Genomic DNA, 17,442 nt, shown 5'->3' with positions numbered 1-17,442 from the left:
CTAAGCCGCACCGCCACTGTGGGTCAACCTGACCAGCATGTTTTTGGAGGTATAGAAAACTGTATAACCCGGAGGAAACCTGGCTGGTTGCCTTCAGTCACCTCTGATCCTCTGAAACGGCGCACTGCCTTCTGGGTTTATCCCTGTTTCAGAGCGTGGTGTCCTGCACTGGACAGCTCCACCTCCTGCTTCCTCTTCCTCCTGCGCAGCTCCCTCCGCTCCTTCAAGGTGACGCCTTCACTGTGCTGCAGGTGTCTCTTCAGTGTCTCAGAAGAAGAAAACAGTTAAACAATGTGGAACACTAAAACCACAAATGCAGTTTGTAGAAAAAGGCACAAAAAAATGCAGCTGTACAGAGAGGGAGGGAGGTTGCTGCCTGTTTACACATCGCCATGACAATATAATACAATATAAAGTTGAACTGGAAAAAAATCAGTTGGTTCAGGTGAGGGTTAAGAGGTTGAAACCACTGCATACTTGGCAACAACTCAACTTTTTGGCCACAGCTAAAAGTAAAGAGCATTATCAGCATTGTGAATTAAGAACTAGATGAATTGCAGCGAGGTTACAGAGCCCTGAATACCGTGATGCGCTTTGCTAATACTGACCAAGAAAACGCTAACTACGCCTTGTCTTATAGGCATAGACGATGGAGGATGTAATTTTCTGCTTGTCTGCATCAGAGGGTGACTTACGCCCTACTCCTTCCTCTCCCCTCGTCTCCTCTCGTGCGCGTGTGGGGTTTGATAAGACGCACATTTCGCCCCCTATATTGATGCTCCCGAGCATAAAAGCCCCAAGCCACCAAATGTTCTTTAAGTTGTAGTTTAGCTCATTTGATGTCTTGTTTATTTGTAATTAGCGGCACAGAAACCTCTCTCTCTCTCTCTCTCTCTCTCTCTCTCTCTCTCTCTCTCTCTCTCTCTCTCTCTCTCTCTCTCTCTCTCTCTCTCTCTCTCTCTCTCTCTCTCTCTCTCTCTCTCTCTCTCTCTCTCTCTCTCTCTCTCTCTCTCTCTCTCTGCGAAGGCAAAGGCATTGATCTCCTGCGTATTGCTGGGGTTTGCAGTTTTCATATTTAAGGATGCAGATGAGATATTAACGCTCTTGTTGCCTATTTCCACGGGGCAGGTAGTAAAACAGATGCGATCTAAACACCAAATTTATGCCCTAGTTTTATAGATTGCGTAAAGAAAGCCAAATATAACTGCATCTGGGAAACAGCTGAGGGATTCTAGTAAGTCATGTTTTATGGAGTCGGTGTTATTTTCCGGCAAATCCAAAGGTATCATTGGGGGTGCGTGTGTGTATGTAGAACTTTGTAAACAAGGCAGTTTGTTTTACCAGCTTTGTGATTGAAGACGCAGTATCACACGACGACGACAAGAATTTTAGCCAAGGAGAGAAAAGATGGTTTGGGAGGGAAGGGAGGAAAGATTTGTGTGAAGAGAGAGAACCCTTTACTCAACAGACAGGGAGGTTTGAGGATGATTTTGAGAAATATTCTTACATCAAATACCTTCTTAAAGCCACACCGCGTAGAATTGTACCCAATAAATAAAATGGAAATACAAACATTTATTTTATGACAGTTATTTTCATCATTGAAAAATACCTCATAAATGTACAAACAAATATTTATGAGGCTCACCCCTCCTAAGATATGACTGTAAACTTTACCGGGAGTGGGTACGTCTCCAGCTTGTTTCCATGGAGATGTAACGAAAATCAGTAGAATTTGAGATTCAAACAGGTTAGGTCCTCATCCAAACACATCCTTTTATTACACACTGCAGTAATAGCATTTTCTGTGTTTAGTTGGTCATTAGGTGCATGTTTTGTTTTGCCGGCAACCGTATTGTTCAAAATGTTACACAGTGTACCTTAAAGTACTCTGTAAAAGCTGAAAATACAGTCACTTCCTTTGTTCTTCTCCACACAGGACAATTAAGTGCAGATGACTACTTTTTGAAAACCTTTGCTCAGTTAAGCCTCGCAATTTATTTGTTGGGAAAAAGCAGCGTCTTTCTCAACGGGGCATTATCTTTATCAACTTATTCCCACAAAACGTCGCCATCCCTGACAATAATTGTGGGTTTGAGGCAGGCAACCATTCTCTCTCATATTGATTAAGCCTGATTCTGATTTACCGATTCTGTTTTGTATTCATGGGATTGTGAGATTGGAGGAGGCTGCGTAGAAGACCGATTAAACCAAAAGCTCTTTGCTGAGTAGCGCACCACCAAGAGCATTTAGTTGTTTCACTTAAGGGGTGTCGTGTAACGCAACCACATGTTCAAAGTCTGTTCAAGCAGCGTTTGCAGTCATTTAAATAATTGATCTTTTACTTGTTTCTATGAATATTGTGGTATTTTTCTTGCCTGCGTTGTGTTATCCACATCCCCCCATGAGCTCTGCTGTTTGTCAACTCCAGCGATGGTTCCTTCACTGACAGTCATTTTCTGCTACTTGGTGATTTGTGATGCAGAATAATACTTGTAATTCTCAGGTGCATGGGGGCCGTATACCGGATCAGAGGATGGTATGTGATAGAGACGTATAATTAAGATGAGCTGAAGGATTTGGCCAACTACAGGAAACTGCCCTCCCTGGACTCATCTCGTTACACATTTTTGGCTTTGAGAAAATGATAGAAATTGATCTATTATGGGGCGTGAAAATATCCCTTCACTGACAAGTTCTTCCCAAAGTGCTTTCCTGTAGCACATTGTAACACTATTAACACCGTTTTATTGACTCCTGCTCTTTATAAAAGCTTTTCTCTCCACTTCAAATACCCACTGAAAGTAATCGACCAAATTCACTTGTGGACCCGCACTTTTCTGGAGGACACTGAGGTCGGCTTATTTTATTGACACAGATTTTTTTATTTATTTGCGGGGCGACAAAATCGGCTCACCTATCGACTTTCTCTGAGATGTTTTGCAGATCAGTGCATCTGGGATGACAGAGTGTCTCTTTATAGATGTGCAGCTTTTAGGAGTCAAGGAGCAGGGAATTTTTCAAAACTTCATACTGTAAATGATTTAGATCAGGGATTCTAAACGTTATTGGCTGGGACATCAAAAAAGTACAAAAAAGTAAACAACTAGGTTCCCCCATTGTGTAAAGTTATTGCCTCTTTAGGGCAGACAAACATTTTCAAATCGAGTTCATATGTACAAACAGTTTATTTTTGAATAACTGAATGGATTTCACAAGTTATTGGCTGTTTCACACAATATACAGTTTTCTTTTTGTTTCATCTTGAAATCATCTGGGGACCCAAGGCCTCACGACCCCCACTTGGGGAACCACTGATTTAGATGATTTAGATCTTGGATAAGCCCCCACTTCAACTGAAATGTGGCACAAAAAAAACAGATAACATGTTCTGTTCTTTAAGATAGTTCTGTAATATTTTTTCTGTTTTCATTTTTGTACGTTTATTTTTTTTATGTATTTTTCTACAGGACATGTTTGTATTGACCCTAGTCTTGTGTTTTTATGTGTCGGTGAGCCAAAGTTTAATTTCTATGGTAGACAATCAAGTTCTATTCTTCTATTTAAAGTGTCTCTTCATAATATGATTTACATACGTTAAACTATAAATACACTTCAGACATTTAATACATGGCAGACAGACATCTAAGTGACAGTCCACTAAATATAATATTTTTAGATAATCCGTTTGCCAGTCAGTGCCATGGTAGAGGCTGGATAAAAAGACAGCATTAGAGGTGCTTCCTGTGAAAACATAATGAAATGTAATCGATCAAGCACAGCTTGCTCTCAAACAGTTGTTAAACATAAACATCTCTGGTAGAGAAGGCTGCTCTGTGCTGCTGCTCTGTGCTGCTGCTGTGTGTAAATAGATGTCTAGGGAATCATAAGGCCCTGCACTGCACATGCGCCATAGACCTAAGTCCTGTAGAAGACCTGAGGTAAGCGGTCCGGTTTCCTGCTGAGAAGCCTGTTCAGTCCAGTGTCTTGGTGCTCCTTATCAGCCCTCGGTGGACCCCGTCTCCTTCAGAGGAACCTTGACTGAGGCCCTCTTTCCTCTGCCCTCAACTTGTTTGTGAGGTCAATGCTGCTCACTCACATCAGCTCCTACATTATCACCCCAATACAACAGCTGCCCAAGAGCTTCAGGCTTGGTCACACTTCATTAAAATGCATGCTTTTTTTGCCAAAGATGAAATGTAAGTGTGCTATGTCATGGAGCACATCAAAAAACTAAAACAACGCTAATTTAATGTGCAAATGCTAATACACAAATTGACAATTGAGATCTATCAATGACCTCGCTAGAAAGAAATAAAAATGCTTCTAAAATTAGGCTGGTGTTTCTGGATCACATGTAGAAGACACCATTGGACAGTGTTGGCTCCCTCCAAATGTCTCCCGTAATATGCTGAAGATGATTATGTGGATAAGTGTCACCATATATCGTTCCACACGGCTGCATACTTTATGGACTTACTCTAAACCCGTCGTCGCTCTCTCACTCTCTGTGTGAATGTGTGTGTTTCCTTTCAAATAATTTGGTGCACTGTAGTTTCAGTCCATCAAAATAAGGCTCAGCACATTAAAGATTTATGTTATTACTGTTATTTTGTCTCATTTTTGGTTAGAATTGCTCGCATTGTTTTCACAGTCAAATTGTGTTTATACGGAACCATCTTGTAACTCTCTCGCTTGAACTTTACCCATCAGTGCCGCACATACACTGCGTTCCAAATTATTATGCAAATGACGTTTTTCTAAGATTTTCTAAATTGTCAACTCAAATGAGAGTCAGCATAATTTTCAAGTCTTTAACTGGTAGAGGATCATTTAAATGTGGTGGAAAAAATTTCCTAGTGATAACAGTATTTTTTTTCAAAAATATATATAATAAAAACCTCAAAATCCACTGTTCCAAATTATTATGCAACTCATCGTTTCAATACATTTTAAAGCTTGTAATTAACTGAAAATGGTCATTTGTTGTATTTGTAGCATTAGGAGGTCATATTTACTGAAATCAAAAGCTATTTCAATCAAAAAAATATTAACCGGTCAAGTTATATTTTACCAAAGGAGTCCTTGTGTGATAGCAGCTTCAAAATTATTAAATCCATTAAACTTGTGAGTTTTTGTAGAGTTTCTGCTTGGATTTCTTTGCAGGATGTTAGATTAGCCTCCCAGAGCTGCTGTTTGGATGAAAACTGCCTCCCACCCTCATAGACGTTTGTTTTTGTTGAGGCTCCAAAGGTTCTCAATAGGGTTGAGGTCAGGGGAGGAGGGGGTCCACATCATGAGTTTCTCTCCTTTTATGCCCATGGTAGCCAGTGATGCAGAGGTATTCTTTACAGCAGGACATGGTGCGTTGTCATGCATGAAGAGGATCTTGTCATTTTGTAGCATAGAAGACAGTGGTCAGTCAGAAACTCCACATATTTTTCAAAGGTAATTTTCACACCTTCAGGGAGCCTAAAAGGGCCTAAAGGGGCCGACCAGCTCTCTCCTTATGATTTTGGTCCAAAACATGACTCCGCCACCTCCTTGTTGACGTCGCAGCCTTGTTGGGACATTGTGGCTATTCACCAACTATCCGCTACTCCATTGACTGTTTGAAAATGAGTCCTCATGTATTTCTGAGCCCGTTGCAGCTGTTTCTGTTCATGAACATTCAATGAACAGTTTAGGGGAGGCCGGATAGAAGGTTTATGCACAACTGCAGCCTCTGGAGGGTCCTACACCTTGATGTTTGGGGGACTCCAGAGGCCCCAGCAGCTTCAAATACCTGTTTGCTGCTTTGTAGCAGCTGTTCTCTTAATCTGATGTGTTTGTCTGGGAGAAACCGTCCATATTGTGCCATTATCTGCACAAACCGGAGTGTGCTCTGAATCATCCACAAATCTCTTATCAGTACGATGATAACGCTTAATCTTTCATGAAATATCGAAGGTTTTCATACCTAGACCAAGGCATTCAACTATTTCACGCTTTTCATCAGCAGACAGACCCTTTTTCTCTCCCATATTGCTTGAAAAGGATGATCTGCATAATAAAGTGGAACACCCTTTTTCAGTAGTTTTTCCCTTAACTGGGCTTAACCTGAAAACTAATCATCCCAGGTCTCTGAGATTAATGTCAGTGATTCATAGAGCCCCAAGACACGATGCCATCCACGAGTTTCATTATTATTGTTTTTTTTTTTACCTTTTTGACACAAAAATCCAATTTGCATAATAATTTGGAACGCAGTGTACTTTACACAGGTTTTCTGCGGAGCATTTAAAAGCATTAAAAGTCATTTAAAGTCAAATATAAGGCTTTCAAAGTCATTAAAAAGCATGAAATTGGATTCAAACTGGCATTAAATCTCAATGTCTTACAAAATGTCATGTTTCCCTCGAGACAGAACCCCCTCAATGACATTACTCACATTACATCAAAGTTTCCCTTGTGTGATTGAATGTCCACAAATCATCCAAAATGCCAAGATTTTTTGCATTTGTGGCATTAAAAATATAGTATTTAGGCAATAAAATGGCATTAAAAAGCATTACATTTGACTTGCTGCCACCTGTCGAAACCCTGAGACAGTAAGAAGCGTCAAAACTATTATCCTTTCTGACTTTACTATATTGAATTTGCAGTTGTTGAGATGTGTAACTTCCATTTTATTAGTGATAGCCTCGCTCCTGAGCCACTTTCTGTTTACACGCAGGAGCGTCTTGGACCCTGCACACAGCAAATGATTTCACCGTTTTCCTCGATCAATAAAGTTTCCGTAAATTAAAGTCTGGTAGTGATCCAGTCATAGCCGTTAGTTTTAGCACATCCTGAACACGTTGACTGTTGATTCAGGACATGTTGCTTCTCAGTCTCTTCTGTCTGATTTTTATTTGCTCTTGTGTTTTATTTACCCTCATTGGTCGCCGTGTTTGTTGAGATACAGACAGATTGTGCGTTTCTCTGAATGATATACTCTCCAGTCAATCACATGCACTTGAACTGGGAGTCTAAGGATAAAGCCCCAAATTGTATATGTTTGTATGACATAAGAAAAGCGTATAGTCTACCAGTGTCCTGGCTCGACTCTTGAATGCATTTTCCATAGAAGGGTAATGTGAATAGAAGCTTTATATATATTTAGATTATACAATGAAATAGACTCATATCTATCAACATAGCTTGATCTCCAACCTTCATTTTCTAGGTAAGATCCTGGAGAAAGCAGTTGCTGGTCAAATCCAACAACATGTCCAAGCATGAGCTCTTTGAACCGTTTCAATCAGGATTTCGACAACATCACAGTACTGAAACAGCTCTTCTCCTCCGTGCTGCTGACTCTGGAAAAATCACCATACTTATCCTCCTCGATCAATCGGCCACATTTGATACAATTTCTCACTCCATCCTCCTTGACCGCCACTCCAAATACATTGGACTCTCTGGTACTGCTCTCTCCTGGTTTCAGTCATATCTCACCAACAGACAAGTTTATTTCAATCACTGGATCCCGCTTTCCATCCTCCCATGTTCATCAAGGTGTACCGCAAGGATCAGTTCTCGAACCACTTCTATTCACCATTTATATGCTTCTGCTTGGACAGATCATGAGGAAATATGGACTCAATTTTCACTCATATGCTGATTACACACAGTTATACAGCTCCTCCAAACCCACTGCCCAGCTTCCGCCACAGTCCCTCTCCCTCTGCCTTTCAGAACTCCGGACTCCGGACACATCCAACTTTCTTAAATGAAACAAGACGGAGCTCATGGTTGTGGCTACCAGACAACTGCTTCGGAAGGTTGGGGATCTGGTGCTCACCAACAACATCTGCCCGTCCCCATCGGTGTCATCCTGGATTCCACAGTTTCTTTTGAACCACACATGAGCTAAATAACAAAGTCCGCTTTCTTTCACCTCCGGAACATCTCACGCCTCCACCACTCACTTCTAGCCTCAGTAGCAGAAACGCTCATACATCCTTCATAACCTCACAACTGGACTATTGCAATGGTCCTGTCCAGAATCCCTGAAAAGCTCCTGGACAGGCCCCAATTCATCCAAAATTCTGCTGCCAGGGTCCTGACTCACACCAGGCCCTGGCAACACACCACCCCCACACTCATCCATTTACACTGGCTTCCTATAAAATACCGCATTCAGTACAAAGTCCTTCTCCTTACTTACAAATCCCTCCACTCCCTGGCCCCTCAGTACCTGTCTGACCTCATCCACATTTACACTCCCTCCCGGTCTCTCCGCTCCTCCTCAGCTCAGCTCACAGTTCCCCACTCCAGGTTGCGGACCATAGGAAAGCGCTATATAAATCCAAGAGTTTATTAATATTAATCTGTTTTTATGTGGCCCAATATCACCAATAGACATGGGCTCACAAGACTTCCAAAACACTGCAGATTTGACAAAGAGAAACGGTTTGGAGATCAGCAATGACGCTGACATTTTATCTTTTGTAGGGTAATCTTAGTCTGTTTTGAACAACAGGTCCAAATATTAAATAGCGTTGAGCCACTGAAATTAAACACACAGGGGGGTTTGAATGGTCAAGAAAGCAAAGTTGCTCAGGAAGTGACTGCTGGTTGTCTGAACAAATTAGTTTGTTGCTACGGGACTTTATATAAGACAATGCTATGGTTGTTAATGTTTTTGTTACAGACATAGTACTGTATATTCAAATTAACCATCCACGATAGACTTGCTGTTAAACGCCTCACGCAGAAGCCATTCCAGGTCACTAGTGGCTCGTGTGTCTTGCCTAAACAGTTGTATTTGTTTACATCATTGTCAGACTGCCTGGAGAGGGCTGTTATTTTTACTCGCTGCTTTGTTTTGGATGATGGTTGGCGCGATGGGCGGAGCCCGTGGGAGCGAGGGGGAGCAGAGGTGGAGATGGGGGCTGCCTTACAGGGATGGCACTCTAATTAATTCTGCATCCATCTTGCTCCCTGCTCGCGTTTGTTTTGTTCTTTTGAAGTAAGTCTTTGAGATGGCAACAGACTTCGAGGGATTGGGGGACTGTTGAGCACCATCCATGTTGACAAGCTAATGCCTGTAAAAGAGAAGCTCGGAATCTCTGCGTATTCAAAGCACAAAAATTGTATTCATCCACAAAACAACATTATGCTTGTTGGTCCTATCGGATATCTTTTTTAGGATACATTTATGAATTCCCTTTTTTTCTGCACCCTTAAATGTAGTCTGACTAAATCTCTTTGTATTCTCTATATCAGTGTCTCTCAAACTGCGACAGACTGCTTTAGGTGATACTCGGGTTCCTCTGCAGGTGAAGTCCTACTATGGACTTTACTAAACGTATTGTCTTCTGTTGGGTTAGTAATTGGTTAGAACCACTCTTCTTTTATACCTAGTTATCCCTTATTTAGATGTAGTGCTGTTAAAGTTTGAGATCGCTAGTCCTGGTGGTGTTCATAGAGCAAGTATTTTCTCTGGTCTTGGTGATAAAAGTTTGAGAAGCACTGTGCAGGTGACTGGAGCTGATTGGAACTGGCTTAGTCCTATTGCTTGGCCTTTGTGTGTACTTGATTCAACCCAAGTTTATACCAGAAATAGTCCTTTTATTTGATATTGATCTGGTCGTAATGGGAGAGACATTTTTAAGGTGGTATTTGGTGTGAGGAGTTTGAGAACCGCCGCTGTCTTCCTTCTCTTTTTGTAACCTTTATGTTTTTGAGTTGTTTTCCCACAGTGTGTTTTTGTACTGTTTGAAAGATTTATCCAAATGACTTGTCTGAAAATTAATTGTTTGGAGAATGGAGCTTTGTCAAACAAAAACATTTCCCTGATTGTCCCGACCTTTAAGCCCATCGTTTACAGACTTTTATACTTTGCATTTATAAGTATATTAAAGGAATGAAGATAACTCTCTTGAAGCAAAGTCTTATCATTGAAGATCCTTATGCAATTGTGCACATTGTATAGCAGCCGTATAACATATTCAGTTACTTACTTGCCGCTCTCAGACATAAATAGGCTCCTTGCCATAACAAAGCAAAGCCTTCCTCTTTTTATAAGCTTTTCTGAACCGTGTTGTGAAGCTGCTTTCTGTGGCCTCTGGATAATTGTTATTCTGCGTAACCTGTTTGTCGATACGTGACATATTTGCGTTAGACTGCAACAAGTAACATCTCTGTCTCTCTCTCTCTCTCTCTCTCTCTCTCTCTCTCTCTGTGCTCTTTTTCTCTTTTTGTTATCCAGATGTGTCCGACATCAATGAAACCGACACCAGCAACAACGGAGGTGAGCTCTGCTTTTGTATGTCTCCTTATACCGCATACTGCGACACGCCACTTCACACAACACTGCAACATGCCTTCTCCTTTTGAGTTTTCCAGCGCTGCCTTTCCTTGAGCGTACCTGCCTCGCTATCGATAAAACATCACACTAAACATCAGTTCTTTGATTATACGCCGAGGACCTAGCTGTCCGCAGCGCCGAGACAGATAGACGCTCTTATGTAGATGCTCGGGGAGATGCAAAAGGAATAAAAGCTATCATCAGACTCCGAGAGGCTCATATTCAGCGGAGTATAAAGCACAAAGAAGCTGGGATGATTTTGGCTTCTCTGTGAAGAATGAACAAAACATTTCTTTTTTCTTTTCTTTTTTACCTTGATTGTGACTCTTGGGGGGGTTTGGGAGGGGGGGGGAGTTTATCCTGACACGAAAAAGGAGGTACAAGATTTGAGGTTGTATTAGGTTGAAAATGTCCTGCAGAGCATCTCCAGAAATGCAGCTCATTATGGGCTAATCCTTAACTATTTCCATTAAAATTACAATACTTAAGAAAGCCAGTAGCAATAACTTGTTATCTGAAATAAAGTAAAACGAGACATGGAATGGAAGATGTGAATGAATCACTTATTCCGGATTAACCTGGAATAGAATTGGTTTAGTCTTCCAGTATATTATAAAAGCAAAAAGATCTCTTCATCTATTATAAAGCATTTTGTCAATCGTGTTTTAGCATCTGAGTTGTTGTTTAAAGGCACACTGCGTAACATTCGGGACTATACTGTGGCCATCAATAGAAAACATGCTCCCAATGACAGAAAAAAGGTATTTTTGTAGTGGGTAATGAAAGAATGGATCTGGATGAGGACCTGACCTATTTCAATTTCACATTTGGCCTTTAGTTACATTTCCATGGAGACGAGCTGGAGACGTAACCACTCCTGGTAAAGTGTCTTGGGAGGGGTGTCTTATAGGAGAGGTGAACCGCTTATAGCAAAAGCACTTGTTTGTACATTTACAAATTATTTTTCAATGATGAAAATATCTGTCATACAATAAATGCGTATATTTCAATTTTGTTTATTGGGTGAAATTTTACGGGGTGTGGCTTTAAATTACTGTGATAGTATTGCTTCCTGAAAGTTGCAAAATGGGCTTTTCAAAACCCATCCATGTGTTCTGACCACAACTAAAGATTTTCATTGTTTATACACTAGATATTTGGTATTGGGCTTCTTTGGGAACTACAGATTAGATGATTATTCAAAATGACTATAAATGTTCAATGCAATCACCACCCACTTGTCCATATTTATTTTGCAGATGCGAAAGAGGAAGTTAAGAGTCTACCCGATTCGAATGCTACTGACAACACGCAGTCCAAAGGTAAGGACACAGAGGAAGCACTTATCACTCCCATCTTTATTTATAAACCCGGCACTTATTAGGGACCGCAGCTGCTGAATTAAAATGCTCTTGAATCCTCGGTGAGACACTGAGTGCTACCCAGCCTTTAGTCATTTTTATGCCTCACGCAACCCTCCTGCCCGCCCCTGTCCCAAGCCTGATCCGCTCCCGTCTCCTCTCTCCTCTCTCCTCTCCGTCTTATTGCCTTTCTCAGCTGGGTCGAGCGGCGGGCAGGCAGGCAGGCAGGCAGGCAGGCAGGCAGACACTCTCAGTCAGTGCTCCTTCAGGGCCAAACGCATTTGTAAACTCGCTCACCACGTCCCGGGACCCCTCAGCTATGACCCTGATTTTTTTTGGTATGAGCATGTCAGTGTGGGCGTCTTTGGAGATTGAGTGTGATAAATTACCCACAAACTCGACCATCAGACGTTTAATAAATCAAGCGAGCAATGCATATTATTTTAACACGGACTGTAGGGGAAGTAATCATGCCAATAAATCATATGTGAGGGGGATACACCGCTGTTGTTATTCCGGGGCTCCAGCGAGGTTTGGGTAATAAGACGGCGTGTAATTTCGGCGAAGACAACTTGAGTGTGTTCTGGATTTCTCTGTCTTCATTTAGTTTTGTCACCTCTGCACACCGATGTGGTTTGACATTTGTTTTGCTTCCCGCTGTTATTTTTGCGCCACATAGTAATGCGATTCATCTGTGTTAATGTAATTCCTCTGTACTGTAAGATGTTTTACGATCTGATGCTCATCCACTTCGGTCCAACTCATACAACATACATTCAACCCCTGCTCCAAAGGTTTGCGTGTGATCCCCGCTTCAAACCAGCGCGTAAAGGGAACAGGCCACTGTTTTTCCATACTGAGATATGTTCTTACCTGAGCTTAGACGAGTTGATACGTACCTATCTGGTCTTTGTGCGTGCCCGTGGGAGAGCGTGGTAGCTTCTAACTTCACCCCGTTTGGAGCTATAGGAACATGTTGGGAGAGGCCAAATCTTTGGTCGTTTTGCGTGGCTGAGGGGGCACACACAAAGACCAGAGAGGTACGCATCAACTCGTCTAAGCTCAGTATTTAAAATCGGTGGCCTGTTCCTTTAAGGCAGTTGTGTCCTCGGGCAAGACACTTAAAGGAACAAGCCACTGTTTTTTCCGTACTGAGATATGTTCTTACCTGAGCTTAGATGAGTTGATGCATACCTGTCTGGTCTTTACGCGTGCGCTCAGTCACACAAAAAGACCAAAGATGTTGTTAGCATTTAGCCTCTCCCTGCATATTCCTATGGACCCGAAACGGGGGTGAAGCTAGAAGTGACCAAGCTTTAAATACGGTTACCTGAGTACTTACACAAGTTAGGACTTCGACGTCCACGCAGTAATATCTTCACTCCTAAAGAATTCTGAAGATAAAGACGTCGAAGTGCTCCTAAGGTGTTAGTACGCCTTACAATATAGTTCTCCACTTAGAAAATCGACGTGTTTAACTATACTTGGATCGTGTAACTACTCATGAAACCGTATTTAAATAGGAAAAACGTGGAAGAGCTTGGTCGCTTCTAACTTCACCCCCGTTTGGGACCATAGGAATATGCAGGGAGAGGCTAAATGCTAACAACATCTTTGGTCTTTTTGCGTGACTGAGCGAACGCACAAAGACCAGACAGGTACGCATCAACTCGTCTAAGCTCAGGTAAGAACATATCACACTATAGAAAAACGGTGGTCTATTCCTTTAACCCAGGGGTGTCCAAATCGAATATATATAAAACTAAATGAAAACCCATTAATAGAAACTGTGACGAAGGCTGTCTTTTTTACTTTACTTTACTGAATATCAATTAAAAAGCATAGATAACATGAATTTGCGAACTTTAATACAATAGAGGTGAAATTAAATGTCTGACCTCTACTGAGTGCGGCCCAGTTGTTTGTATATTTTTCTGTATGTGGCCCTCAGTTTGGACACCCCTGCTTAATCCACTGTCAATGGCTTTAACCCATCTTGCCCCCAGTGTCTGTGTATAGTGTGCTGTTGTATGAATAGGAATGTCATTGGGTGAATGGTTCATTGATGTAAAGCACTTGAGAGCCCATCGAAGGTAGAAAGCGCTGCATAAATGTGACCATTTTACAGACATCACATTCACGACAACACTTGCAGATAAGGTCAATTGTCCACTTTGAATGCATCGTTCGGCTGCTCTTTTTGATGTGTATGTTTATATATTCCTGTATAGTGACAACATTAATGGTGAATTTTTCTAACACATGAGAGAAGCAACAGAAGTTTGGAGTTCATTTCCGGCAGGACTTCCCGCCTCTATCTGCGTGCGTGGCTAAAGAATAGAATTTCACATTTGGGCATCCACTTTTTCCCAGGTGCAAAAATTCATTAAGTTGTGAACAGATTGTCTGGGTTGAATAAATCGAGCAGGCTAGCAGGGTGTGAATAAGTTGGCAGAGACAAAGGGCTTGTGGTGAAGGCAGCGAGCTTTAACAATGACAGACAAAGAGGCAAAGGAAAAAAGGATGTTGTGGAGGAGTGTGCACACTGTGTGCTGTGAGTGAATCACATAAATGCATGACACTGGGCACCTCGACACACAGCTACGCGCGCTTTTAACAGGACGCTTTGTGACTTTATCAGCAGTAAAGAAGACGAAATGCCTCTCTTCTTTTCACACTGAGAAATCACAAAACACACACTTTTTATTATGTGTTTATCTCACATTATTATGAAAAGTCCCCTGTTTTCAGTATTGATTTGTTGAAAACTTTCTGGGGGCACTGCAGCCATTAACGATTGAGAGGAGCTGGCTTCTTTCAATAAACGAAGTTGATTTTGCTCAATTTTTCATAATAACGCTCAGAAGTTGATAAACAGCCAAACATCCTCCACAGCACTGCCTGGTTCAGTAAGTGATAAATTTGTCGAAGTGGCGCTGTCAGTTTTTTAAATAACATGTTCTACCTTGAGCCGTGGCATCTCCTTTTACAAATAGTTCCTGGGAATAGCAAAATGCGGCACAAGTGTTAGGCTTGCTCTTAGCTATTAGAGAGGCGCTGTCCCATCACTTCTAAGTGCTAAAGTATTGCAGGAATTAAAGCAGTACTAAGTAACGTGTTTACCTTAATAAATCCTTTTCGTAGTCCCTGTGGGGGGTAATACAAGTGTTTATGGGATGATTGGAGGGTCTTTCGTCTCCCCCTGGTGTCTCTGACCAGAAAACCATGTTTGCAACTTGACTGCCACCGGTCCGGAGAAAGCAATACACACTAATGAAATCACGCAGAAGAAGCTAACATGCTAACGGGCAAAGCTAACTGCGGGCGAACGTCACTTTAAACAGTATTTACAGCAAAGTTTGAGTGAAAAAAAATATTTCCATTGTATAATTGGATGCACAGTAACCCTCTCTCCCTCGCCTTTCCTGTCGGCGTAGTATTTACTCTCCAAGACAATTAATAAGTTAAAAAATCGTAACTGTCTACTACACCTGCAGTTGCGCTTATGGCCTCTAGGGGGAAGAGTTACTTAGTACTGCTTTAAGCTAGAAATTCATTTGGTTGAAAATGACGCACACAAGTTTGTAAATAAATGAAACACAAGACTGTTTACTATTACTTTAGGCCTTGGGAAGTTTTCGAACCGCTCTTCTTCTATCCGTAGGCTTAACTTTGTTATTTTTGTTGCTATTCTAGTTATGGAGATCAGTGACGTATTGTACAGATGTTCTTGTCACTGTGTTTGTGGTTCAACGCTGCCTGACCGATTGTTTCAATGAGCTTCTGCAACGTCAAAAGATCCAGTGTTGCATTCATTTTTCACCAAGATCTTGTACTGATGATGGGAGAGTGCGACCACTGTACAAAGCCTTCTCCAGCACATCTCAAAGTTTCTAAATGGGTTTAAGATCTGGATTCTGTGGCCAATCCATGTGTGAAAATAATGTCTCAAGCTCCCTGAACCACTCTGTCATAGTGTACGCCTGGTATTGTCATCTTGGAATATGCCAGAAGAAGGAATCCATTGATGGAATAGCCTGGTCATTCAGGATGTTCAGGTTGTCAGCAGATCTCATTCTTTGGGCACATAGTGTTGCTGAACCTAGACCTGACCAACTGCAGCGACACCAGATCAAACTTCTTCATTAAATCCCGGTGGATTTTGGTCAAGGCAGTGTATAAGGCAAAAGGTCACGGACAACTCTTTTAACTGCTGGGTGCATCAAACACACTATAGCATCAGATAACTTGTGTGAGATAAAACGTGTTCAATAGGCTAACCCTTCAACTACTCCTGGTCAAGCAAAGAACACAGCATATGGGGACTAAAAAGGTTTAACTAAGTTCATTCTGCTTTTGTCTTTGTTGAGTTAAGGGTTTGTTTCCTTTCTTCTCAGACACTGACCCTGAGAAGAAGGATTGACCAGCTGAGGGGCAGACAATCAACCTCATCTGACAGCCAGCAAACTGTGCGGACCACCCCCCCCCCCCCCCAACGCAGCGCCCCAAGTAGAGGGCCTCTCTCCACCCGACTGGGGCTAAACCAGTTACCCGCCACCATGCGCTCACATTCCAAATGTTTTTTTTTTTAACCCTTTCTCTATAGTTTAAACATTACTACTCACCCCGAACTATGTATGTATGTACCTATGTATTAATGTACATACTGAACCTATAGGACTTGAACATATCAGCGAGACGATGAGCCATACCTCACTGTGTGTTAGCCATCTGCCATTTTACTACAGTACTGTGTGTCTGAGAGAGAGAAACCAAGTCCTTTTTATTTTAAATGTGGCCACTGTCATCGGGCAACAGCCCCTCCACTGCAGGCTGGGTAATACTTAACATACATTTTTGTTCTTATCTTTCCAATATTATGGCAAATAACATAAAATAGTCTCTATGTTTACATGGATATTAGCGTAGAATAGTAGAAAATTGAGACCATTTTCTCTCCATATGTGGTTGCATCACAAGTCGCAATCACATTTTTGTTCTCATCTACCAAAACTCAATTTAATAAATCATTTGGTAAATGTCGTGTGAGAGAATTAGAATTGGAATATTGTGTTTCAGAAGAGAAAATACTCAACAAAGTCAGAACTGTAAGCTTCCACTTCGAAACATTTGCTTATGAATCTTTGGTTTATGATAGACCAGAATAATCAACAAACAAACTAGCTTGTCACTTGTACCTTGATATCGCTGATCTAAAAATGTGTTGGACTAAGGCATAAGTGTATTTTTCTTGACTTGCACGTAAATGTAGTGAACGGTATTTTACAGTGAAATGACTCAGACACCTGCCACACTCGTCACACACTGCTGCAACCGGCTCCGATTAAATAATAACTATTTTAACTCTTTTGTCCCATAACTCAGGCCTAAATAACTTCACCAAATCATCACACCGCTGAACCAGGATGTGTGTGCGCCATTAACAATCCATTATCCTCTTCCTTCGTCCTTATTGGGGCCAGTGCATGCCGAAATATTACTTTTCACTTCAGCAATCCCATTCATTACTTTGCTTTCTGCTTCTATGTCCTATACCAGATTGTCTCAATAAAAGGAATCTGCCTTATTTCTTATTGACGGAGGTGGTCCACGTACTAAATCTTAGATACATGCAGATGATTTGTAATTTTACTCATAATGGCTAATACCTACTGTTAACGATTGCTTTTCCCTGAATTTTAAACCTCTTTTTCTTTTAGACGTTGGTGCGATTCCTATATCATT

At 41.5% G+C, this 17,442-nt stretch overlaps 1 protein-coding gene across 1 annotated transcript in view; it reads left to right on the top strand.

The window, feature by feature from the left end:
- macrod2 (mono-ADP ribosylhydrolase 2) overlaps window positions 1–16,689 on the top strand; it is a 556,553-nt gene extending 539,864 nt beyond the window's left edge. The window contains exons 16-18 of the mRNA XM_079559786.1: window positions 10,238–10,279; window positions 11,596–11,658; window positions 16,095–16,689. Coding sequence (XP_079415912.1) covers window positions 10,238–10,279; window positions 11,596–11,658; window positions 16,095–16,120 — 131 coding nt within the window. The 3' untranslated portion in view covers window positions 16,121–16,689. The remainder of the gene's footprint in view (window positions 1–10,237; window positions 10,280–11,595; window positions 11,659–16,094) is intronic.
- The last annotated feature ends 753 nt before the right edge of the window (window positions 16,690–17,442 follow it).

The sequence above is a fragment of the Gobius niger genome (genome assembly GCF_951799975.1).
Source record: "Gobius niger genome assembly, chromosome: 7".
Lineage (NCBI taxonomy): Eukaryota > Metazoa > Chordata > Actinopteri > Gobiiformes > Gobiidae > Gobius > Gobius niger.
This window is presented reverse-complemented; position numbering and strand designations above follow the sequence as displayed.